Source organism: Lipotes vexillifer, unplaced genomic scaffold, assembly GCF_000442215.2.
Source record: "Lipotes vexillifer unplaced genomic scaffold, Lipotes_vexillifer_v1.1 scaffold853, whole genome shotgun sequence".
Lineage (NCBI taxonomy): Eukaryota > Metazoa > Chordata > Mammalia > Artiodactyla > Lipotidae > Lipotes > Lipotes vexillifer.
Genome location: NW_006792734.1, coordinates 1338429 through 1364151, shown reverse-complemented (window position 1 = coordinate 1364151; position 25723 = coordinate 1338429). Strand labels below are relative to the sequence as shown.

Sequence of the window (25723 nt, the reverse complement as noted above, 5' to 3'; positions counted from 1 at the left end):
ATGCTTTTATGCTGTATACTATATTTCTCCTTCTTAGCATGTATCAGAGTTTCCTTGTATTATTGGCTTAGTGCCTCTTTCTCCCCTACTAAATTATAAACAAATGTTTTTCAAACACAGAACTCCCAAACCCCAGAGAATACATCTTGGATTCTAATTTGAGACACACTGCATTAAAAGTTAAGTGCTGTCACTTCAGTGATCACTGTAAGTTAAAGTGATTGTAAAAACAAATAGGGTGAGTTTTGGGAAGATGGCAACACAAAAAGTCCCACAATTTTGTCTCTCCACCTAGATAACAACTGCACTGGCAAAAACGCACCTTGCCAGTGTGATGTAACTATTTTGGAATTCTAGTCTATTGAAGGCTTACAACTCCCAGGGGAAGTATTAGATGGCAAACTGTGGTTAATCCAGTAAATTTCAGTTCTTAGCACAGTAGCAGCTACCCAACTCCCACCCCTCTTAAGTGTTCCTAGAGCAGCTGGCACAAAACGGGGTGGAGTGGGGATGGGGGTGGGCAGCAAAAAACACCCTGTTCTCCAGATATAGGGAATCTGTGCTCTTACTGCTGCTTCTGATCATGAATGTGCAAAGACGCAGTGGCCATTGTTGCTGAACCTCCTCCAATTGATATAAATCTCTCCCTCTCTGACTGAAGTGACTCCCAGGAGATTTAAAGGGCAAGTGTCTCCTCCCACAATTTCATTTTCCTCTTTTTTCCCTTTTGAAAAGGGGAAAAGCCAGACATTGAAGATTAGAATATTCAAAAACAACCACATATATGAGGGAAATTAGAAAATCACTGTGTATGCCTGGGGAAGGTACAGGCATAGAAAAAATCTGCAAAGATATTAAAGTTATACCATAGGCTGATTTTTAGCACAGAGATAGCCTACAGCAATCAAAAAAAAAAACACCCAGCAAACCCTAGGAAAGGGGAGAATCAATCAGGTTTCCAGAGAAATCATAAGATTCAAACGTCCAATTTTCAACAAAAAAAATCACAAGGCATGCAAAGAAACAGGAACATATGGTCCATTCAAAGGAGAGAGAGAGAAGATAAAAGAAACTGTCTCTGAAAAAGAGCTGGCAGCATACCTATTAGACAAAGGATTTAAAACAACCACCTTAAAGATATCCAAAGAACTAAAAGACAAGGTGGACAAAGTCAAGAAAATGATGTATGAACAAAATGGAGATAAGAGATAGAAAACCTAAAGAGAAACCAAAAGGAAATTCTGAAGCTGAAAAGTACAATAACTGAAATGAAAAATTCACTAGAGCAGACTGGAGCACGCAGAAGAATCAGAAAACTTGAAGATAGGATGACGTAAATTATTAAGCCTGAAAACAGAAAGACTGAAGAAAAGTGACCAGAGTCTAAGAGACTTGTGGGCCATCATTAAGTGGACCAACACACACATTGTGGGAGTCCAAGAAAAAGAAGAGAGAGATCAAGGGGCAGAGAAAATATCTGAAGAAATAATGGCTAAAATAGTCCCAAATTTGATGAAAGACACGAATATAAACATCCAAGAAGCTCAACAAACTCAAGGTAGGATTAACTCAAAGAGATTCACACTCAGACACATTATAATCAAACTCCTGAAAAGACAAAGACAGGGAGAATTTTGAAAGAAGCATAAAAAAGTGACTCAATATACAAGGGATCCTCAATAATATTAATAGATTTTTCATCAGAATTCTGGAGGTCAGGAAGCAGTGGGTTGGTATATTCAAAGTGCTAACAGAAAACACTGCCAACCAAGAACCTTGTATCTGGCAAAACTATCCTTCAAATATGAGAGAGAAATTAAGACATTCCCAGATAAACAAAAGCTGAAGGAGATCATTACCAATAGACTGGCTCTGAAAGAAATGCTAAAGGAAATCCTGCAGGTTGAAATGAAAGGACACAGGACAGCAACTTGAGGTGTTTGGAGAAATAAAGACCTTGGTAAGGATAAATACAAAAAAACTCTTGTTATTTTAATAGTGTGTTGTAAAATCACTTTTTGTTACCTACATGATTTAAGAGACTAATATTTTTAAAATTATATTTAAAAAATTAGTCTAAAAGCTACTTATTAGTACAGAAGTGAAGTCAACATTAGTAAATAACTAAAATCAATTACTAGTCCAGAAGCTAGTATCATAATAACTTTGCTTTGTAATTCCACATTTGTTTTTCTACATAATTTAAAAGATGAATGCATTTAAAAATTGTTAATTTATGTTTCTGTACATACAATGTATAAAGTTGTAATTCTGTGACATCAACAACTGAAACAGGTGAGGATGGAACTGTTAAAAGGAGCAGAGTTTTTGTATATTATTGAAGTTAAGCTGGTTTAAATTCAAATTAGAGTGTTATAACTTTGGGATGTTAAATGTAATCCCCATGGTAACCACAGAGGAAATAGCTAAAGAATACACACAAAAGGAAATGGGAAAGGAATTTAAACATTTCACTACCAAAAAATCAACCAAACAAAAAATAAGACACTAATGCAGGAAATAAGGTACAAAAAACCTATAATGAATACAGAAAACAAATAGCAAAATGACAGAAGTCTCTCCTTATCAGTAATTACTTTAAATGTAAATTGATTAAACTCTCCAATTAAAAAAAAAAACAGCAGAGTGGATAAAAACACATGACCCAACTCTATGTTGTCTACAAGAGACTCCATTGAGATCCAAAGACACAAACAGATTGAAAGTGAAAAGGTGGAAAAAGATATTCCATGCAAATAGTAACCAAAAGATAGTAGGAGTGACTATACTAACATTAGACAAAATAGAATTTAAATTTTAAAAAGTTACAAGAGACAAAGGACATTATATATTAATAAAAGGTTCAAAACAGAAAGAAGATGTAACAATTACTAACATTTATGTACCTAATGACAGACCATCAGAATCTATGAAACAAAAAAGTGACAGAATTAAAGAGAGTAGACAGTTCTACAATGACAGTTGGAGATTTCGATGCGCACTCAAAATAATGTGTAAAATAACCAGACAAAAGATAAGTATGGAAAAAGATGACTTCAACGACACAATAAACCATCCTGACCTAACAGACATATTTAGAACATTCTGTCCAACAACAGGATACATTCTTCTCAAGTGCACTTGGATCATTTTCCAGAATATACCACATATTAGGCCACAAATTAAGTCTCAGTAGATTTAGAAAGTCATCATACAAAGTATCTTTTATGGCCAAAACGGATGAAGATAGTAAGCAATAACAGAAGCAAACTAGAAAATCCACCAAGCTGTGGAAATTAAACAACATACTCTTAACCACTGAATCAAAGAAGTAGAAAAGCAAACTGGAAAAGACTTAAAGAGATGAATGAAAATGCAAACACAACATACCAAAGCTTATGAGACACAGCAAAAGCAGTGGTAAGGGGGAAGTTTACAACTACACGTTTACCTTAAAAAACAAGACAGACCTCAAGTCAACAAACCGAACTTTACAAATCAAGGAACTAGAAAAAGAACAAACTAAACCCAAAGTTAGTACAAGGAAGGAAATAATAAAAATTAGAGCAGAGATAAGTAAAATAGAGAACAGAAAAATAATAGAGAAAAAAGACCAACAGTTGTTTTTTTGAAAAGATCAACAAACTGACAAACTTTTAGTTAGATGGACTAAGGAAAAAAGAAGACTAAATTACTAAAATCAGAAATGAAAGTGGGAACATTATTACTAATTCTACAGAAATAAAAAGGACTATAAGAGTATTATGAGCAAATGTAAGCCAACAAATTGGATACCCTACACAAAATGGACAAACTCCTACCAAGGCTGAATCATGAAGAGAAAATTTAAATAGACTTTATAATTAATAAGGAGATTGAATCAGTAATCAAAAATCTCCTGACAAATAAAAGCCCTTGAAATCTGATTGCTTTCCTGGTGAATTCTACTAAACATCTGAAGAACTAACATCAATTTTTCTCAAACTTTGCCCAAAAATTGAAGAGGAAGGTACATTCCCTAACTCATCCTATGAGCCAGCATTACCCTGATACTAAGGTCAAAGGCAAGGACACTATAAGAAAACTGCAGAAAAATATCCCTTATGAATATTGATCCAAAATTCTCAACAAAAACTGAATTCAGCATCATATTAAGAAGATTATATACCGTGACCAAGTGGGATTTATTCCTGGAATGCAAGGATGATTCAACACATGAAAACTGATCAATGTAATACACCACATCAACAGAATGAAGGAAAAAAACACCACGATCATCTCAATCGATGCAGGAAGTACCTGACAGTATTCAACATTCTTTCATGATAAAAACGTTTAACAAACTAAGAACATAAGGAAACCACCGCAGCATAATAAAGGTCGTATATGAAAAACCTACAGCAAACATCATACTTTCATGGTGAAAGACTGAAAGCTTTCCCTCTAAGATCAGGAACAAGTCAAGCTGGCCCACTTTCACCACTTCTATCCAACACATTATTAAAAATCAGTTAATTAGACAAATAAGAAAAATAAATGACATTCAAATGAGAAAGAAGGAAAATTACGTGTCTTCAGATAATATGATCATACATGTAGAAAACCCTAAAGAAACCACACAAAAACCTGTTCGAACTAATAAACTTAGCAAAGTAGCAGGATATGGCCTACACACAAAAATCAGTTGCACTCCTATACACAATCTGGAAAGAAAATTACAAAAACAATTCCAGTTATAACAGCATCAAAAAGAATAAAACAATTTGGAATGAACTTAGCCAATGAGGTGAAAGATTTGTGCATTGAAAACTATAACGTTGCTGAAAGAAATTAAAGACAACAGAAATAAATGGAAACATATACCACGTTCATGACATCTTAATACTGTTAAGGTGTCAATACTACCCAAAGCAATTTCCAGATTTCATCCAATCCCAATAAAAATTCCAATGTTTTCTGCAGAAATAGAAAAATCCAACCTAAAATTCATATGGAATCTCAAGGGATCTGAATAGACAAAATAATTCTAAAAAGGACAAAGCTGAAGGACTCATACTTTCTCATTTCAAAACTTACTACAAAGCTACAGTACTCAAAAGTTTGGTACTGGCATAAAGACAGACATATACCGATGGAATTGAATAGAGACTGCAGAAATAAACCCTCACATATATAGTCAAATTGTTCTCAACAAAGGTGCTAAGACCATTCAATGGGGACAAGACAGTCTTTTCAACAAATGGTGCTGGGAAAACTGGATATCCAAATGCAAAAGACTGAATTTGGACCCTTACCTAACATCATATACAAAAATTAATTTGAAATGGACCCATGACCTAAATAAAAGACCTAAAAAACTATAAAACTATAAGAAGAAAACACAGGGTAAAAGCTTCAGGACACTGCATTTGGTAGTGATTCAATGGATATAACACCAAATGCACAGGCAACCGAAGAGAATGTAGACAATTTGGACTTCCTAAAAATTAAAAGTTCTGTGCATTAAATGACACCATCCACAAATTAAAAAGGAAACCCACAGAATGGGAGAAAATATTTGCAAATCATATATCTGATAAGGAAGTAATATCCAGAATATATAAAGAACTCCTAAAACTCAATTTAAAAAACTGCAGTGCAATTCAAAAATGGGTAAAGGACTTCAACAGACATTTCTCCATAGGAGATATGCAAATGGCCAATAAACACATGAAAAGATGTTCAACATCACTAATCATTTGGGAGCTGCAAATCAAAACTACAATGAGATACCACCTCATACCCATCAGGCTGGCTACTATCATGAAAAGAGAATATAAGGAGTGTTGGTGAGGATGTGGAGAAATTGGAACCATTGTGTTCCGCTGGTGGGAATATACAATGATACAACACTGTGGAAAATAGTATGATGGTTCCCCTAAAAATTAAAAATTAAGTTACAAAGTGATCTAGTTATTCCACTTTCAGGTATACACTCAAAAGAATTGAAAGCAGGGTCTTGAAGAGGTGTCTGTACACCTATGTTCACAGGAGCATTATTCACAAGAGCTAAAATGTGGAAGCAACTCAAGTTGTTCACTGACAGATGAACGGATAAGCAAGGTCTCATATATACATAAAATGGGATATTATTTAGCTTTCAAAAGAAGGGAAATTCTGATGCTACATATGCTACAACACAGGTTAACCTTAAGGACATTATACTAAGTGAAATCAGCTAGCCACAAAAAGACAAATACTGTTATGATTTCACTTCCATGAGGTACTTGAGTCAAAACCATAGACACAGAAAGTAGAATGGTAGTTGCCAGGGCCTGGGGGGAGTGAGGAATGGGGAATTAAGTGTTTAATGGGTATAGTGTTTCAGTTTTGCAAGATGAAACAAGTTCTTCAGGTGTATGATGGTGATGTTTGCACAACAATATGAATGTACTTAATACCACTGAACTGTAAACTTAAAAATAGTTAAGGTGGTAAATTTTACATTATGTGTATTTGATCACAATAAAAAAATGGAAAACAAATATATGACCTCAACTAATTATTAAAATGCATCAAACACAAACTGTGGGATATTCTACAAAACGACTAGCCTGTTCCCTTGTAAAAGGCCACACATATGAAAGACAGATTGTGTAGCTACTTCAGATTAAAGTAGACTCATGAAAACTAACTGTGGTCTTGGATGGGCCAAAGTACCTTTTTGTTTTTCATATAAAAAACATTATTAGGGCAACTGGCAAAACAGAATTACAGTGGGTAGTATTACATTAATGTTAATTTTCTGGTTTAGCTCACTGCACTATGGTAATAGTTTTGTTCTTTGGAAAAATATTTTGTATTGTAAAGTATTAATATTTAGCAGTAAGAGGGGCATGAATAAAACTTCCTTTTAACTGGTTTACAAAAAATAATATTACACTCAATTACAGAAGAACAGAAATGATAAAGCAGATGTGGCATGTAAAAATATTAACAATTGGGAGATGTGGGTCAAAGTATATGGAATTTCTTTGTACAATTCTTGCAACTTTCTGTAAGTCTGAAATGATTTGAAAATAATATAAAAACAAACAAACCAACATAAAACCAACAAAAAAACCCAAAACACAAATAGAACAGTGGCACTGCAGTCAGATATTAGTGTGTGGTTTAAAAAGGCTCATCAAGGCAATCCAAGTATACTATCCTATTTAAGATTACTAGTAAAATGAAAATGTATCAAACCATGCTTTAGATTATACTAATGATCAAATCATTTAAGAGTCAACACTCAGATGTTCCGTGGAACCTGAATTATCCAGAAGCAACAGGATGTTCTATACTGGTTATACCTCTAACGTTAACTACTCTCATGTCATGTGGGAGTTATTTGTTAAGTTGTGATTTGCATAAACAGAGAGTAGGCTCCTAGAGGACAAGAACAATGTTACATTCATCTTAGTATCTACATGATTGGAACAATAACAAATAATTGAACAAAAACCAATCCCTCCAAAGCACCTGTTTGCGTGTGAACAGAGACTTTCATACAAACACACAAAATTAACTATAAAGCATTTTCAACAATACTTTAATTACCCGATAGCTCCTCACAACTGGTAAAAAGGAGGTCTAAAGAATCTGGTTTTAAAGCAGAGTATTTATTCTGGGTGTATATTTAGTAGGCCAGTATCATATAGATTATATGATTTTATCTCCAGCAGGAAGAGCTAGCATCTGTTATACAACTACTATGTGCTCAGTTTCTATGTGGAGAAACTGAGGCTATGAGAAACTGAGTAATGTCCCCACCATCACACAACCAGGCAAGGGTGAGGCCAGGAAGTGGTAGGGTCAGGTGTCACTATAAAGTCCAGGTTCTCTCTGCAACTTCAAAAACTCATTCAATGTACCCTTTTCTGTACCACTCTGAGTAATAAGCATGATAATTCCTACTGCAGAGGGTTTTCATAAAATTTAAATGACATGATCAATATAAAAGTACTGTGAAAGTTTAAAGTTCTACAAATAATCAAAGACAATATTAAAAAAAATTATCATCTACCTAGCTATCTGTCCTCAAACTCATTTTGAAGTAGTCAGGGAGGCGTCAGCCACCCTTTTTTTTTTTTTTTTTTTTTTTCTTGCGTTATGCGGGCCTCTCACTGTTGTGGCCTCTCCCATTTGCGGAGCACAGGCTCCGGACGCGCAGGCCCAGCGGCCATGGCTCACGGGCCCAGCCGCTCCGCGGCATGTGGGATCCTCCCGAAACGGGGCACGAACCCGCGTCTCCTGCATCGGCAGGCGGACTCTCAAGCACTGCGCCACCAGGGAAGCCCCACCCTTTTTAATAGATGATGGGAGTAGAAACTCAGAGAGGTTAAGTAACTTGTTTGAGTCACAAAGTAGGACTAGAATCTAAATCTTGTATCTTCTGTTTCTATTTCTATTATATGCTGATGCATCTAAAATATAAAGTAGATCTTTAGAAGAAAGATATCTACTTAAAATGTTAAAATCAGGTTATGTATTAGGTGTGGATTTCAAAATTCAATTGGGGACAAATATTTTAATCACTTTTATTAATTTTATAATGCACGTTATACTCAATTACTCAGGCACACACTTACTTATTCTGGAAAATGAGGCACACTCACAGCCTTCTCACATAACATCAATGGTTAAACTACTCTACTTTTGGACTTTTTAAAGTATATTTAAAACCTAAAATGAAGATAGGTAGTATAAATAAGCCTCTTCTGTTCATTTGTTATTTTAACTTGTTCCTTGGTTTACTGTCTCAAGGAAATATGAAACAACACTAATAATACAAATAGCCAAGATTATGTGCCAGCTGCACACACACACTCTTATTCTTTCAATCACTGTAAAACATTTCAAGTAAGTACTATCATCTTCAGTGTTACAGATGAGTAAAGAGAAGATCAGTGTTAAGTAAACTGCTCAGTTACACAGCCAGTTAAGTGGTAGGACTGGAATTCTAAACCAGATCAATCTGACTCTAAGTCCTTTATTTATAACTACGTGGCTATGCAATGTCTCAACAATTTCTAAGTGTAGTGTGATGCTAAGTTAGGGACATTGGAGTAAATAAGTCAGAGAACTCTGAACTGGAAGGACTGGTTCCCTATTGAATATAAGAACAGAAACTACTACAAAATTTCAAAGGATTCTAGAAAACTATTTTAACATCAAAAGACAAACTGAATAAAGATGTTAAAAAAAAAAAGACAAATTGAGGTGACAAGAGTAAAATAAACTTTCAAATGTCCTACTTCAAAAAATATTGTACTACTAAATCCTAGTTACTTGGAAAGGTGTTACATTATTACAATAACGCTTTGGCTGCTTATGTAGAATTATATTTTATTTATAAATTCAATTTCTTCTCTGCAATACAGAGGAAATATCCATCTGGACTTATCTATTCAATTCTTGGTAGTTTTACAATGATTTGACTTTTAATGATTTTCATAAAGGGTCAGAGATATAGAAGCAGTAACATAATAACATGGACTGAAGTTTTAGTGTAATACCTATAATTTCCCCTAGAATCCTATTTTGTATAATGTTCTTACTGATTTTCATTTTTAGGAGAGGGGAAGGGCACTGAGATGTGAACAATCACAGCTGAAAACCCATTTTTTCCCACAGTAGGACTTACTTTGACACTGTGTTTTCACAGCAAAAACACCATTTTTACTAGATTTTATGCTATAGATCAATAATAAAAATACCTAAAGATGCATTTATTTACACTTTAAATGAGGTTGAGATCTTTCACACCAAAGATCACTATTATTATACGTAATAATACTACCATTATTTTAACTTTGGATGACTCTGTTGGTTGGGTAGTTAATGTCTTAATAAACCATCCCTTGGAACTATTAAGTAAAGCTCTGAAAGCTAAAAATGTTCAGATTCTCTGACATTTGGCTATTGTTTCATTTTATTTTTTGACTGTTATACATTAACTTTAAAAAAATGAACTTATGATTTTAGAATAGTTTTAGATTTACAGAAAAGTTGCAAAGATACCACGAAGAGCTCCCCATATACTTTATATACATTAGCTATTGTTTTTAAATAATAAATGTGAAGTATGTTATTCTACCAAGTGACAGAAAGATGAGTATTTCCAAAGATAAATATATACTAGAAAACAAAATGCTATATATAAAATGACACATCCAGTACAAGATCAGGAGGACAATTATTTTTATTATCTTTAGAAAATAAACAAAATTTCCCAAAGCAAATAAATTAAAAAACTGTTTCGAACAGATTTACAAATATAAAAGGCGTGATAACAAACCTAAGGCAGTTCAATATGATGAAGTTTAGAATGTATCTTATTTCACAGATAACCTAATAAAATGGCAAATATTAGCCCATCTTATATTAAATCCCAGATATTTAACTCCCTAAAAATACCGTTTGAAGCCCAACATGAATTACCAAATCTAACAAAGAAATAGTTAAAATGATTTGAAAAGAATACAAATGAAACATTAAAAACAAACGAAATTTTTATAAAGAAAAAAGAAAACTAATAAAAACCTGTGGTATGGTGGGTAGGATGACAGTATTCTCAGCAGGGACTGGCAGGACAGGGATCACAGGGACAGTGGGAGAAGAGGGAGGTACAGCTTCTGTTGGCTAAAAATCATCAACGACAAAAAATCAGGAAAAATATCAAATAAAAAGGAAACATAATAGAAAGTTTTGTCATAAAGATAAATTATAGTTTTCAGAAATAAATGAAATAGGTAAAATAATATATTACTTCAATTTAAATGAGAAAACACTCAATTATACCACCAATAATAATTTTAATGACTCTGTAGTTAAAACGATTGACTACTCTTTAGATGTTTAAATGAAAATAATAAAAGATAATGATTTAACAATACTCCTCCACTGGGAGGCAAGACACTCACTTCACAGACAGACTACAAAATATTTTTGTAGCATTCAGTATATATTTGACTACTTTCCTCCTTGCATTCAAAGAATCAAAAGTAATTTCATTAGCCCATGAGGTAGGCAATTGGGGCCTATAAATCCACAAACAGAAGATTCAAAGGACTTAAAAACTGAATTTATATCATTTTAAGGAATCTGTGCTGTTAACCTCTACTATCAAGAACTGTAATAACCTGTCTTAAACCTGCCTGTAAAGTCATTAAGTGGGAACTCTAGTGACATAATTTAAACTAAGAAGTTTTGATATTTATACTCAATCAGGCTTAATTGCTATTTTAAAACAAGGTGTAACTGGAACACAAAAAAGGTGTTTTGTAACAAGTCCCAATCTCTATAAACTGGATTAACTTATAAATATTTGCTATACCAATGACATATACTACATATATAAGAAAAACATTAAAATCAAATCTATAAGAAAACAATGTACATTAGAAGACACTTAAAACAGGAAGAACCAATTGCCAAACTGAAACTATGCTTTTCCTCATTGATAAAGAAATACAAAATAAAATTATGTTGACCTTTTGTTGTCAATCAAATCAATCAAGATTTATCAAAAATGTATGGTATCTCTTCAATAATGGTGCTGGGACAACCAGATAGCAACATGCAAAAGAATAAAGTTAAACCACTACCTCACGTCCTATATAAAAACTAACGGGAAATTAATCAATGGCCTAAATATAAGCATTAAAACCATAAAACTTTTAGAAGAAAACATAGGGATAAATCTTCATGACCTTGGATTTCACAATGGATTCTTAAATTTGATATCAAAAGCATAAGTAAAAAAAAAAATTAGACTTTATCAGAATTAAAACCTTTTGTGCACCAAATGGCATTATCAAGAAAGGGGAAAGACAACGCATGGAATGGGAGAAAACCTCGTAAATCATACATCTGATGATAGTTTAACATGCAGAATATATAAAGAACTCCGACAACTCACCACAGAAAGACAATTAAAATATAGGCAAAGGACTTGAACAGACATTTCTCCAAAGAAGATACACAAATGACCAATAAGCACATGAAAATATACTCAGCATCATCATTCATTAGGGAAATGTATATCAAAGTTACAATGATATATCACTTCATACCTACTAGGATGCTGTAATAAAAAAGTGAAAACAAAACCAGAAAGTAACAAGTGTTGACAAGCATGTGCAGAAACTGGAATCCTCAAAAACTGCTGGTTGGAATGCAAAATGGTGCAGTCACTGTGGAAAACAGTTTGGTTTGGCAGTTCTTCAAAAAACTAACCCTAGGATTACCATATGACCCAGCAATTCTACCCCTAGGTAAATACTCAAAATAACTGAAAAGAGGGACTTGAATACTTTACCCCAGTGTTCAATGATGCATTATTCACAACAGCCAAAAGGTAAAAACAATCCAAGTGTCCATCAACAGATAAACAGCTACAAGATGTGGTATATTTATACAATGGATATTAATTCAGACATAAAAAGGGATGAAATTCTGATACATGCTACACATGGATGAATCTTGAAAACATTATACTAAGTGAAATTAACCAGACACAGAAGGTCAATATTGTGTGATTCCACTTATATGAAATATTTAGAATAGGTAAATTCATAAAAATAGACTAGAAGTTACCAGGGGCCAGGGAGAGAGGAGCATAAGGAGTTTACTGCTTAAGGGTTACAAAGTAAGTTTGAGATAATGAAAAGGTTTTGGAAATAGTAGATACTGGTGATGGTTGGGCAACATTGGGAATGTAATTAATGCCACAGAACTGTGCAGTTAAAACTGGTTAAAATGGCAAATGTATTTTATCACAATTAAAAAACTCAAAAAAATTTTAATGCATGGAAACAGGTCCTTTCACAGTGCTGCTGGATATATAACTTCATACAAACTTTACAAAAAGCAATCTAAGTAATTATCTATAGCTTTAAAAATGTTCCAACTCTTTTGACTTGGTAATTGTGGAAATCTATCCTAAGGGAATAATTCAAAAAGCAAATGTCTTAACAGTCACTATATTCTTTGTTTTTTTCTTTCTTTATTATTTATTTATTTATTTATTTATTTGCGGTATGTGGGCCTCTCACTGTTGTGGCTTCTCCCGTTGCGGAGCACAGGCTCCAGACGCGCAGGCTTAGTGGCCATGGCTTACGGGCCCAGCCGCTCCGTGGCATGTGGGATCCCCCCCAGACCGTGGCACGAATCCGTGTCCCCTGCATCAGCAGGCGGACTCTCAACCACTACGCTACCAGGGAAGCCCCCTCACTATATTCTTTTGAGCATTGTTTATACTTGGGGAGATGTAGGATATCCTAAATATAAGGTGTTGGAAGGGTTGAGCAAATAATGATAATTTTATAAGATTAAATATTATGCATCAGTTAACAAGCATCTGTAAGAACAGCCTGTAAGTCATAAAGGATATTGCCTATGACATGACATTAAGTAAAAAAGGGAAGATAAAGCTTTTATTTAAAAAATGGAAAGAAATGTTTGAAAAGTAAACCTCTGAGGGCAGAATTATGAATGGTTTTTCTCCCCTGCCTCTTTATTTCGAATTCTACTTTTCCAGTTGTCAACAATGAATACACAGTGATGCTATAATGCTGGGTGAGGGATGGAAGATCTATTCATATTAAGAGAAAAACAATTATTATGATCTTTTACCATCTCATTCTCTAGAAAATAAACTGAAAATGCGTTTCCCATTAATTGTTCTAAAAGATGCTAACAAATTTCAATGATTTTACAAGACTATTAGAATTGAAGAAGCTAGGGATCAAGTTTAACCCTTCATTTTACAACTGAGCTAGGCTCACAAAAGGTAACCTGTGAGGAATTAGGAAAAGATTTGCTAGACTATTGTTACCTGGATTTCTTATATTCTGTAGAAAGAGATTTTAAGCCATTAGATTTTGTTTCTTTTTTTCTTTCTTTTTAATGTTCCCAGTCTAAACCAGTTCCCTGTTTGGGATGATGGAAAAAGTTATGGAGATGGACAATGGTGATGGCTGCACAACACTGTGAATGTATTTAATAACACTGAATTAATTGTACACTTAAGAAAGGTTAAAATGGTAAAATCTTGTTATGTATATTTTACCACAATTTTTTTAAAAAAGGACATTAGGAATAAAGCCTCTGTGGGTCTTACTTGGGACTCCAGTCACCAATTATACATTGTTCCTATAGAAAAAAAAAAATTCAAATTCCATAGTATGAGCTTAAAACAAATAATTTAAATGCTAATTTTCAATGGAATACTTACAACTTTTTAAAAATGTTTGAAAAACCCAGAGATTCTAACTCCTAATTTATGACAAAGAGAAAAAGACAGTTTTAAAAGAATTTATGTTAAGTGAAATAATTCAGAGAAAGACAAATACCACATGATCTCACTACAAAACAAAACAAAATGAAAAGAGACTCATAGATACAGAAAACAAATGTATGGTTGCCAAAAGGGAGGGAAGCAGTGGGGGCGGGCAGGGTGGACGAAAGAGGTGAAGGGAATTAAGAGGTATAAACCTCTAGTTATATAAGTCACAGGGATGTAATACACAGCACAAGAAATAAGGTCAATAATATTGTAATAACTTTGTATAGGGAGAGATGGTAACTAGACTTACTGTGGTGATCATTTCACGATGTACGTAAATATCAAATCATTTAGTACACCCAAAACTAACGTAATACTGTACAACTATATTTCAATAATTTTAGAAAACTGCTGCTGAATCAACTGGATATACATATGGAAAACGAAATGAACCCTCTTCACTCCCTTACACCATACTTAAAATTAATTCCAGATGGCTTACTGACATAATTAAGAGACATACAAAAATTAGGTTCTAGAAGATAGTATTGATAGAATATCATCAGGATCTTGGTGTAGGCAAAGGTTTCCTGAATAGGAAAGTACAGATTGTTGAAGTCGAGCAGGGTGAGGAGAGCCCCTGTGCACAGGGAGTGGAAGGGTGGCAGCAGGCTGGAGCAGGGTGTTGCGGAGTCTGAGCAGGATGAGGAGGGTATCCCATGTGGGCAAGTAGTGGCAGCAGCCTGATGTGTTTTGCTGGATCCCAAGTGTGATGGAGTATCTATGTGGCAGTAGTAGTAGTCTGGCAAGAAGTATAGGGACCCCAGTGGAACAAGGTGGGGATATCTCTTGGATCTTGAGCTGGGTGGGAAGGATGTCTACCTAGAGCATCGACAGTGACAGGAGACTGCTTACATACAGGGGATTTTTGATCCAAGGATAAAGGAAGCAAGGTTCCTCACGTCAGAGAACAGTCACAAATATGGAAAGGGAGAAAATTAGCCTGAAATCTATGGTTTTAGACTAGATTTGGAGGCACCTGTATGACTGCATGGTTTTCAATATATATAAATACAGAAATAAATGCATGTGTTTATATGTACATATATACCCTAGCTCTGTCTACAGAGAAGACCTGGGAGCAGTAACACCTCAAGAGCATGAAAATACTTGGCATTCAGATCCTGGTTTATAAATACCCATTCTTTGATTAAAAAAAAAAATAACAAAAGAGGAATCTTTGGAGAAATGGCTGATTCCAGTGCTAGAGTCCAGCAAATACAATATGAACCTAGAATATTCTGCTGTTCCAGAAAATAAGGAGGTGCTCGAAGAATAACGAGGGCATGACAAAGGACACTGACAGTCAGCTTGAAGGGCTCTTATCAGTCAGACTGGGAATAATTTGAGACTCAAAATAAATAACGATAATGATGGCATAAATCTCACTGAATTAAACAGGACTCCAAGAGTCTACACTGATATAATTACATAAAAATTAAATGAATAGAGAGAAGAGAGAGCATTTCCTTACAGTAGAATGCCAATTAAGAAATGTAGAAGGAATGATGGAGTTACAAAATCATCATTTGGCAACCACCATAGTAATAATTCATTCAAGAAACATCAACAAATGTTAAAACTTCCATTGCTGCTGAATGAACCCTCCATTTCATTCTAGTGGAAGAAAGTTTGAATGTGAGACACACACACATATCTCCCCTACAAAGATTTATTAATTACAGTGAAGAAATATAGCAGATACTATCTTAAACTTAACATCACTCACCAGGACAAATCAAAATCATATGCTACCTGATAGGATGCAATAAGAATACATCGCTTCTGTGACATTCTTATCAAAGATGCATAACTTGAACATTAAACATCAGACAAACCCAAACTGAGTGACAAACTACAAAATAACTGGCTGTAGTCATCCAAAGTATCAAAGACAAGAAAGTCTAAAGTTTATCATTTTTTTATTTAATTTTTTTAAACAGCTTTGTTAAAGTATAACTGATATACAAAAACTGCACATATTTAATGCATACAATTTGATGAGTTTGGACATATGCATATACCTGTGACATAATCACCACAGTCAAAGTAGGAGACATATCTAACACCTATAAAAGTTTCTTTATGCCCCTTTAATAGGGTCAGCTATTAGCTAATTAATAATCCATTTTAACATAAAAAAGACAAAGCTGTATGCTTATATCAAATTTCAAGGCCAAGCACAAAAATTTCCTCCATTAGGCAGTTGCTCTCCAAAACCCTTTATGATAAACTATAAATTCTTTAATATTACATTTAAACCTCACTGTAATACTGGCTCAGAGTCTATTCTAAATCTATTTCCTTTCGATATGATAATCTAGAGGATCTGAATACCATTTTTTAAAAATCCTAAAAAAATGTACACCATCTGAATCCACCCCACTCTCTACAGGGCACTGAGCAAGTACTTTGCAAAAGAACATATGCCCCTGCTTCTTCCTTAAGAAAGGCAAATACTGCTGAGAAAGTCTTCAAAACCAAATGGGTACCAACACACACAATTTCCTAGCCACAGCCAATAACCAGTTCAGGTAACACAGAATTACAGAACAACAAGTCATTTAGTTCATATGAAACAAAAATACCACGCTAAACAAATAATATCTAATCAAATGAAGGTTGAGTGACGAGGAACAGCACAGATGTTAGATATGATAATACATATGAAGAGACAAGAGGCTATTTTCAGTGCAGGATTGAGAGCATGGTAAAATTCTCGGGAGTTGCATAACAAGATTCTAAATTGGAAAATGGCAAACTTAAGGCTCTAATATAAATAATGAGGCAGCAATATACAGTAACCATTATATGTGGATTATTACAGAAAAGGAATTCACCATAAGCATTTTAAACTTGAAAACTCTTACATACATATATTGGACAACATGACTTTTATGCCATCATCCTTCTTCTGCTCCATTTGTATATATCACTCAATAAGATCAGTTCCAACGAGTTTTAGTGTGTTTTTTTTTAATCTTGACCATGTGACTAACAACGGTCTCAGTTGTTTCTATCCATAGCAACACCATGGAATCATTAGCCTTGGAGGCTGCCTTCAGAGACTTGTTTCCATGACAACAGAGGCTATAATATTAACACTGTCTCAAAGAACGCTGCAGAAAATTGTAAATTCCAGGAAAGTAACTGGATTGTACATATTTTTAAAGTACTTTTTTAATGCCAGTATCGAATTGACAGCTTTCTGAAAAATGTTTTAACTAATTTTTAGAGATTCTTCTTATTTATTCACAGCTTTACATTTTAAATTTCATTTAAGATCTTAAAATTCTGAAAGCAGCTTTTAAAACAAATTTTGATAAAAAGTATTCTGAAACCTCATTAGGTATAGCCACATGCCTAATGTGTACTGCACATCTACATTTATGACTATGTACCTCCCTCTTTCACTGCCATTAACTCAACAATAAATGAAAAACAATATATAAATTGAGTGCCCTTACCTTTAATAAATCTCTATTTGCTTAAAATAGTTAAAGTGTTTTTTTAATATGTGCATCTGAATCCTGACTGATACAGGAAGAGACAGAAGGAACAATTAGGAGGCTGCTATGACAATCCAGCTGAGAGGTTATCAGTGGCTTTAACCAAATGACGGTGATGGTGAAAATGGCCATGAGTAGTCAAATAAAGATAGATTTTGAATGTAGAATTGGTATATCTAGTGACTGATGGGAAGTTGGGAGGAAGGACTATTAAGAATAACACCAACAATGGCCACTAAAAAGTATCTTGTATCTTTTACATCATAGTTAGACCCAACCACAATAGATTTACAAGGCTTTCTGAACATATTTTTAAACTCTTTCTCACTTATTTTCTTTTTAATTTTTGGCTGCACCCCATGGCATGTGGGACCTTAGTTCCCCGACCAGGGGTCAAACCCGCACCCCCTACATTGGAAGGCGGAGCCTTAACCACTGGACCGCCGGAGAAGTCCCTCTCACTTATGTTCTTGCTTATTAAAATGGTCATCATAGCATAAGATCAAACTCTGAAGAAAGATAACTAATACCATACTACCAGGTAATTAATAATTGTTTACATCTTACATTAACATGTCACATGAATGGGGTAAACTGAGCTTAGAATACACACAAAGATGGAATAAGGTCAAAATAAATTTATACCACATTTACAGAAGATGAAATATATGAAATAGCAACTCTTTTGTTATCAATATCTTAGATAACAAGGAAAAAAAATTACCCCTATGCCACTGTTGGTCAATAAGGATTTTATTTTGTTTTTGTATGGCACAGTTTAATAGTCTTAATCCAAGTTCCTTTGCTTCAATATCTACTATGTGGTAATGAGACATGTTTCTCTGAATAAATGTCAGAGAAGCTATCTAAGAGGAAACGAGAAACCAGGGGAAAAAACTTCAAGCTTTTTGTATGTTTATAGAAGGATAAAATACAGCACATCAGATTTATCAAAACTGTTTGGGAATCACTGTACTTAACAGGGGTCCAGTATCTTCAGAATAAAGGTGTTTTTCATTGCTTAGATCTGGTTCTTATTTGATTCAAATGCTCTTTTTGCCACAGTTACTCCAAATAAGTACCTTCAATGTAAACTCCATGTTATTTGAACCAGCTGTATATGATACCTGTGTCATAATTATCTCAGAAGCAAACAGCAACGAAACCAGATACATTTTTTAACAAATACTAAGGGATTAAATATAAATTTTTGATTTTAAAATAACAAAGGGGGGATAGGGAAATAGATGTAGTGATTAGCAATCCTAGTATAGAAGCATGGGTACAAATTTGTTAGTTCACACAGACAGAACATCTAGTTTATGGATCTATTTCTGCTTGCAAGATTCATGATAGTTAAGGTATGTCATCCATTCATTATAAAAAGATGGTGTTCTATCAGCATTCAGCTGATCACTTTGTATTGGTAGAAGGATGAGCCAACAATCACTAAAAATTTCAAGTAAACAGAGATCCAAAACTTGGATTCAAAGATGTGGTTACATAATTAACAAAGAGGTATGAAACTACCAACTGCAATATGCTGCCCGCCCCCCATCCCCCAATTTTATCAGACTATGGCTACAGAAACATACGCAACCGTGGACTCTATAATGACTAACCTAAAACGGGCCCTTAAATCTTCCTAGTAATCATATATTTACCCTATTCTATTCACTCTTGTACAAGTCCCTAGTGATTCAGGCCACTGTTGCCTTTCTGAAGTCGTCTTCTACTATTCTCCTCCCACTCAGCATTTTGGCCATATTGACCTCTCTGTTCTCCAAACACTCTAAACATGCTCTGGCCTCAGAGTTTTTATTCACTCTTCCCCTGCATAGAATGTTCTTGCCCCAGATATCCATACAGCTCAACTCCATAACTTCCCTTATGCCATTGCTCAAATATCGCCCTCCAGCTGAAGACACTCTTATTCTACTAAGCCCACCCCACCCCCACCACGCACGCACAAACATACACATTTCCTGTTGCCTTCTCTTTTTGCCTTTCCTCCAGCATACTACATATTTTAATTACATTTGTCACCTGTCTTCCCCTCCTTTAATATAAGCTCTAGAAGAGTGGGGATTCTTGTTTTATTTACTCCTATATGCCCAGTGCCTAGAATAGTATCTAGCACACAGTTAAGTATTTGTTGGACGAATGAAACCATGTGATTGCCAAAAGAGATTGAGTTCATCAGCACTCTAAAGTGATAAAGTGACTCGGAATGGATTGTGTACATCCTCCCTCCCCATGCTATACACATAGCAGATATTGCTAAAAGATTCTGTGTGGTTGGGTGGTCACTACCAATCAGATAGTGTTCAAGATGTTCTACCATTTGATAACCTTAGAAGTTTCAAAATACAAAAATGCCAAAAAATTGCCAGTTTCATGTTGTTCTCTATCTAGCAACAGCTAATTGCCTAATAATATCCCAACTGAAAATAAACATGTCTTGGCGAAGAACACTTTCCCCAAAGATTTTTACCTCTTTCCTTTTTAAGCTGTATTAGAAAGTAAATATCACTGACAGCTCATATTTAAAACCTGTGGTGCCCTTCCTCCAAACTTCTGGGTTCTACTAACCTTAACTTGGTCCCTAGGTCCCTCCTCAGAGGTTAGCTGCTTCTCTGCTTTACCTCGGTGTTCCATGTTTCCTCTTCAGTTTCCTTTTTAACACTGACCCCCTCCCCATATTACATTTTCCTTGTTAAAATAATTACTGTGGTTTCTCTTTTCCTGACTGGACCCAGTCAAGGTTACCAATCCTCTTGTTAAAACATAATTCTTCATCATTCTGTAATGAGGTTGCTTCTCCGTATCTCCAGATTCCTCACTTAAAAGGCCAGAATATTCTGTGGGACCAATAATGATGGTGGTCGTGAAAGTGGTGATAAAGATGATGATGATGATGATGATGATAGGTACTTTACTGATGTCAGATATTATAATAAGGGCTTCGCATGTTTGTCCCATTAATTTTCACTAGATCTTAATCCCTGTTTTCTGCAGGTGGAAGAAGGAGACTCAGAATTTAGGTCATTTGTCCAAGGTGCTACAGCTAATAAATACAATAGAGATTTAAACCCAGGCCATCATCCTCTAAAGACAGCATTCTCAACTACTATACAACACTGTCTCTTCAAAATAGTTCAAAAAAAGAAAAAAGTCTGATTAGGTCATGAAGAGAACAGAATATAACTTTGAGACATCTACATTAGTTTTTACTAACTACAGTTGGTTTAATTCTCTTGTAGTGCTTAACCTATGATAATAAAAACAAGCAACTCCTCCCCCAAAAAAGGGAATGAGAGAATTAAAAAAACAATAAATAGATATGAAAATTTCAAGTTTCATCTAGAGTTCTTTAAAATATTTTTACAAAAAAGGTCTATATAATAAAGCTGTGTTCTTATAACTGAAAGAATTTAGGATCTATACTGTATGTAGCCTTTCAGTTTGGAAAAAATGATTAGAATGATATGATTTTTGCTCTATTTCCCCTCTCCAAAATCCTGCTATGGCATTTAGTATAGCTGAAACAATTAATTCCTAAGGTTGGTATTCATCTTTGTTCTTCTTTTTCTTAAAATTAATTAATTAATTAATTTCTGGCTGCATTGGGTCTTCATTGCTGCACACGGGCTTTCTCTGGTTGTGGCGAGTGGGAGCTACTCTTCATTGCGGTGCGTGGGCTTCTCATTTTAGTGGCTTCTCTTGTTGCGAAGCACAGGCTCTAGGCACACGGGCTTCAGTAGTTGTGGCTCACGGGCTCTAGAGTGCAGGCTCAGTAGTTGTGGCACACGGGCTTAGTTGCGCTGCGGCATGTGGGATCTTCCCGGACCAGGGCTTGAACCCGTGTCCCCTGCACTGGCAGGCGGATTCTTAACCACTGCACCACCAGGGAAATCCCATTCTTTATCTTTCAAAATACTTACAAACTGATTATTTTTCAAATTTATAACGCTTTGATATATTAGATGGTTCTACCAAGATTAGTCAGAGTTAAATACAGAAAAATGATGCTGGGATATGTTTTGATTCAAATTGCAGATTATAATCTCCAGTTATTTTCCTCAGGACCAACAAAAATTCTGTAAGGCAATCAGCTGGTCCCATTTTGTCATAATAATAATTTCTTCACACTCCACAGCTGGCTGAGTGAACAGTCACAGTTTAGATTTCAAAAATACTGAAAATACTGTTCAGAAACAGGACTAAATTGGGGTTTACTAATGGATAAAGAATGAATAGGCAGGGCTCCTGTTAAGAGGCGAGGGGGAAAACATCTTTTAAATAAATTTATCTAGGGGCAGAAGTTGTATTTAGGATTCTCCTAAAATTCCACTGCTTCCAGATGTGACACCAGTTGGTTTATACTTGCACAAAATAGGTCCAGTCTTTGTTGATTGATTTGCATATGCCTGTAATATTGCCACATCAGTTAGTTTATTTAAAGTTTGTAAAATAAAGTGATAATTGTAGGCTACTGTTCTCCACATGGTCTGAACAACTATTTTTACCTTTATCAAAATTCTATATTTTGATATAAAAATGGAGGATTGAAAAAGTTATCTAAATAACAGTGCCAGGAAGTACGAAGAATAACGCAGTGAGAGCTCTCTAAAGAAAACGATACTAAGTCAAATTTTGACAGTAAGAATTTAACTTCTTCATATGTTAAGAAGATACATGCTTCAGTTTTTTCACAGAGGGCTTCGAATTACTTTAGAAATATACATGATTTTATAAAATCCTGTAATGAAGACTTGCTAATTTTAAAGCCATAGTTCTATATAAAAACGGCTTGGGAAATTTACAGTGGCCAAACCATATTTAGAAGTTCCAAATTTCCCTGTAGCCATCATCACATTAAATGAAAACAGGCACATATATTAACATTGGTTTATTCATTCAACAAACAGTCAACACGTGCGTTCACTATGCTAGGCTCTGGGGATATAAGAGAAGAAAACATACATCTGTACTACCAGCTCTTGTGAAGCTTATGGTTTAGCAGCTGATATTAAACAAATCATTACCCAACTGATTACTGAAATGCAGCTGTGATAAGAGGTATGGAGCACAATTCTCAGGAAAACAAACACTGCTTGAAATAAGCAAAGGGCAAAAATGTTGTGCAGGCTGAATATCCTATTCTGACCTCAAAGCATATGGGCCAGTCATTTTTCAGCACTGTTATTAACACATTATTTTAAAAGTTAACTCTAAAACTATATATATATATATATATATATATATATATATATATATATATATATAAAATACATATATACACATATATAATATACATACTAAAATACATAAATTGCAGCTTGTGAAATTTCTTTTTACCTATTTGTCCTTGACAAAAGGACAATCTAACAATCATGACACTCTATAGAAACTACAAAGATGAATACAATACACTTCCTAATTATAAAGAGCTTACATAACAAATTTCACTTACTTAGTTCTTCAAACTATAGCCAATCTAATCCACCTTAAGATACCAATGTTGCTCTTTTAACAGACTTCATTTTTTAGAGCAGAAAGTACAGAGTTCCCATATAACCTCTGCCCACACACATGCACTGCCTCCCACTATCAATACTCCCCACCTGAGCTATACATTGTACAGCTGATGAACCTACACTGACACACCATTATTATCCAAAGTTCATAGTTTACGCTAAGGTTCATTCTTGGTGGTGTACATTCTATGGGTTTGAACAAATTTATATATAATGTCATGTATCCACCATTATAGTACCTAATAGTTTCACTGGCCTAAAAATCCTCTGTGCTCTATTCATCCCTCCCTCTTTCCTAACCCTTGGCAACCATTAATCTTTTTACTGTCTCCATAGTTTTGCCTTTTCCAGAATGTCATATAGTTGGAAGCATACAGTATGTAGCCTTTTCAGATTGGTGTCTTTCACTTAGAAATATGCATTTAAAGTTCCTCCACATCTTTCCATTTCTTTTTAATGATTAATAACATTTCATTATCTGGCTGTACCACAGTTTATTTATCCATTTACCTACTGAAGGTCATCTTGGTTGCGCCCAAGTTTTGGCAATCATGAAAACCTGTGTGCAGGTTTTCATGTGGACACAAATGTTCAACACATTTGGGTAAAAACTAAGGAATGCAACTGATGGATTGTATGGTCAATCTGGTTTTTTTAAAAAATTAATTAATTAATTAATTAATTTTTTTGCCTGGGTTGGGTCTTCGTTTCTGTGCGAGGGCTTTCTCTAGTTGTGGCGAGCGGGGGCCACTTTTCACCGCAGTGCGCAGGCCTCTCACTATCACGGCCTCTCTTGTTGCGGAGCACAGGCTCCAGACGCGCAGGCTCAGTAGTTGTGGCTCACGGGCCCAAGTTGCTCCGTGGCATGTGGGATCTTCCCAGACCAGGGCTCGAACCCATGTCCCCTGCATTGGCAGGCAGATTCTCAACCATTGCGCCACCAGGGAAGCCCCAATCTGGTATTTTTTAAAAGCGAATATAACCATTGTAAACTTTTTGTTTAATCTTCACCTTTATGCTTTTCTAAAGTGTCCAACTATACAAATGACTGGGTCTCAAACACCATTTAAACATATTTTTGAGTAGATATTCTTTGGGTGAAAAGGGGAACAATTAATTTCCAAATCTGGGTAATGTTATTAATTTTACAAAATTACTGGCCTTTTGAGTAGGAAATTAAACTTTGCCAAGAGACAGCATCTCACAACCAAGCATAACAGAATTTTTATCCTAACTTTGATTGCTTGGTTAATCAATACTTAAAGAGACTATTTCTACCCATTCTCCTGGAAACTATTCTATCAGACTTGGCATTTCCAAAGTCGTGTAAGAGGATTATCTACTTACTCTCTATATATTCTAGTTTAATACAAAGGCATTATACTACTGAATATAAGCAATTTCATTCCTTAGAGATGAAGAAAAAATATATATATATATTTGATCTATCACTTCAAACACAACTATTATTAGGCATGAGGCCAAATGTTTGAAACATACATAGATAAGAAGATTAGGCCAATCCCTGTTGGTCCAATGTGGAAATGCCTTGGTGTGAATATTTAGACCTGCTGCCTGGTAGGAACTGTCAGAAGATAAAAGGGTATAGAGGATGACACCACATGCCTCTGTTTGCCTGGGAAGTTCCCTCTTTCCATAAAAGTACTCTAAGTTTGGTCGATGAATTATATACTCATCCTAGTTATAAGGAAACCGAATGTTTTTTCTCCTCTTCTCTCCCTGTCTCACCTCCTCAAGGGTATTTCTTTCCATAACGGTAAATAACAAGAGAATCATTAGCTAGAGGATCAGTATAACACTAAAGTGTGATATGTTTCACAGAAGGTCTAAGAGAGAATTCAGACAGATTAAAAATATATAATAATAAAGAATCAAGTAGTATTAAGTGCTATGAAGAAAAATATTTAAAAAGGTAAGAAGTCAGGGACATTTGGAGTGACGAAGTGCCTGCTACCTTAGACAAGAATCTAGGAAGACCCTCTGAGAAGGTAACAGATGAGCAGAAATCTGAAGGAAGTGAGGAAATGAACTATGAGAATATCTGAGGAAAGAATGTTCCAGGCAGAGGAAACAGCAAGATTAAGGTTCTGAGATGGCCACATGCTTGATATATTTGAGGAACAGGAACAAGGCCAATACAGCTGGAACAAAGTAATTGAGGGAGCAGTAGGAAATGGGATTAGAGATACTGCCAGGGGCTAGATAATAAAGGGCCTTTTGGACTATGGTAAAGAAGGATTTAGAATTTTATTACATATCGAATTGGAAGCCACGGCAGAGTA

The 25723-nt window shown here is 34.9% G+C and overlaps 1 protein-coding gene across 7 annotated transcripts in view; it reads right to left on the bottom strand.

Annotated features, from left to right (window-relative positions):
- The window catches only part of DLG1 (discs large MAGUK scaffold protein 1), a 296591-nt gene that overhangs the window by 147107 nt on the left and 123761 nt on the right, over positions 1 to 25723 (bottom strand). For 3 of the 7 annotated variants that reach the window (XM_007465853.1, XM_007465852.1, XM_007465856.1), the window contains one exon: positions 10567 to 10665. The exons of the other annotated variants lie outside the window; for them this stretch is intronic. In XM_007465853.1, the coding sequence (XP_007465915.1) occupies positions 10567 to 10665 (99 nt within the window). The remainder of the gene's footprint in view (positions 1 to 10566; positions 10666 to 25723) is intronic. 7 annotated transcript variants of the gene reach the window in all.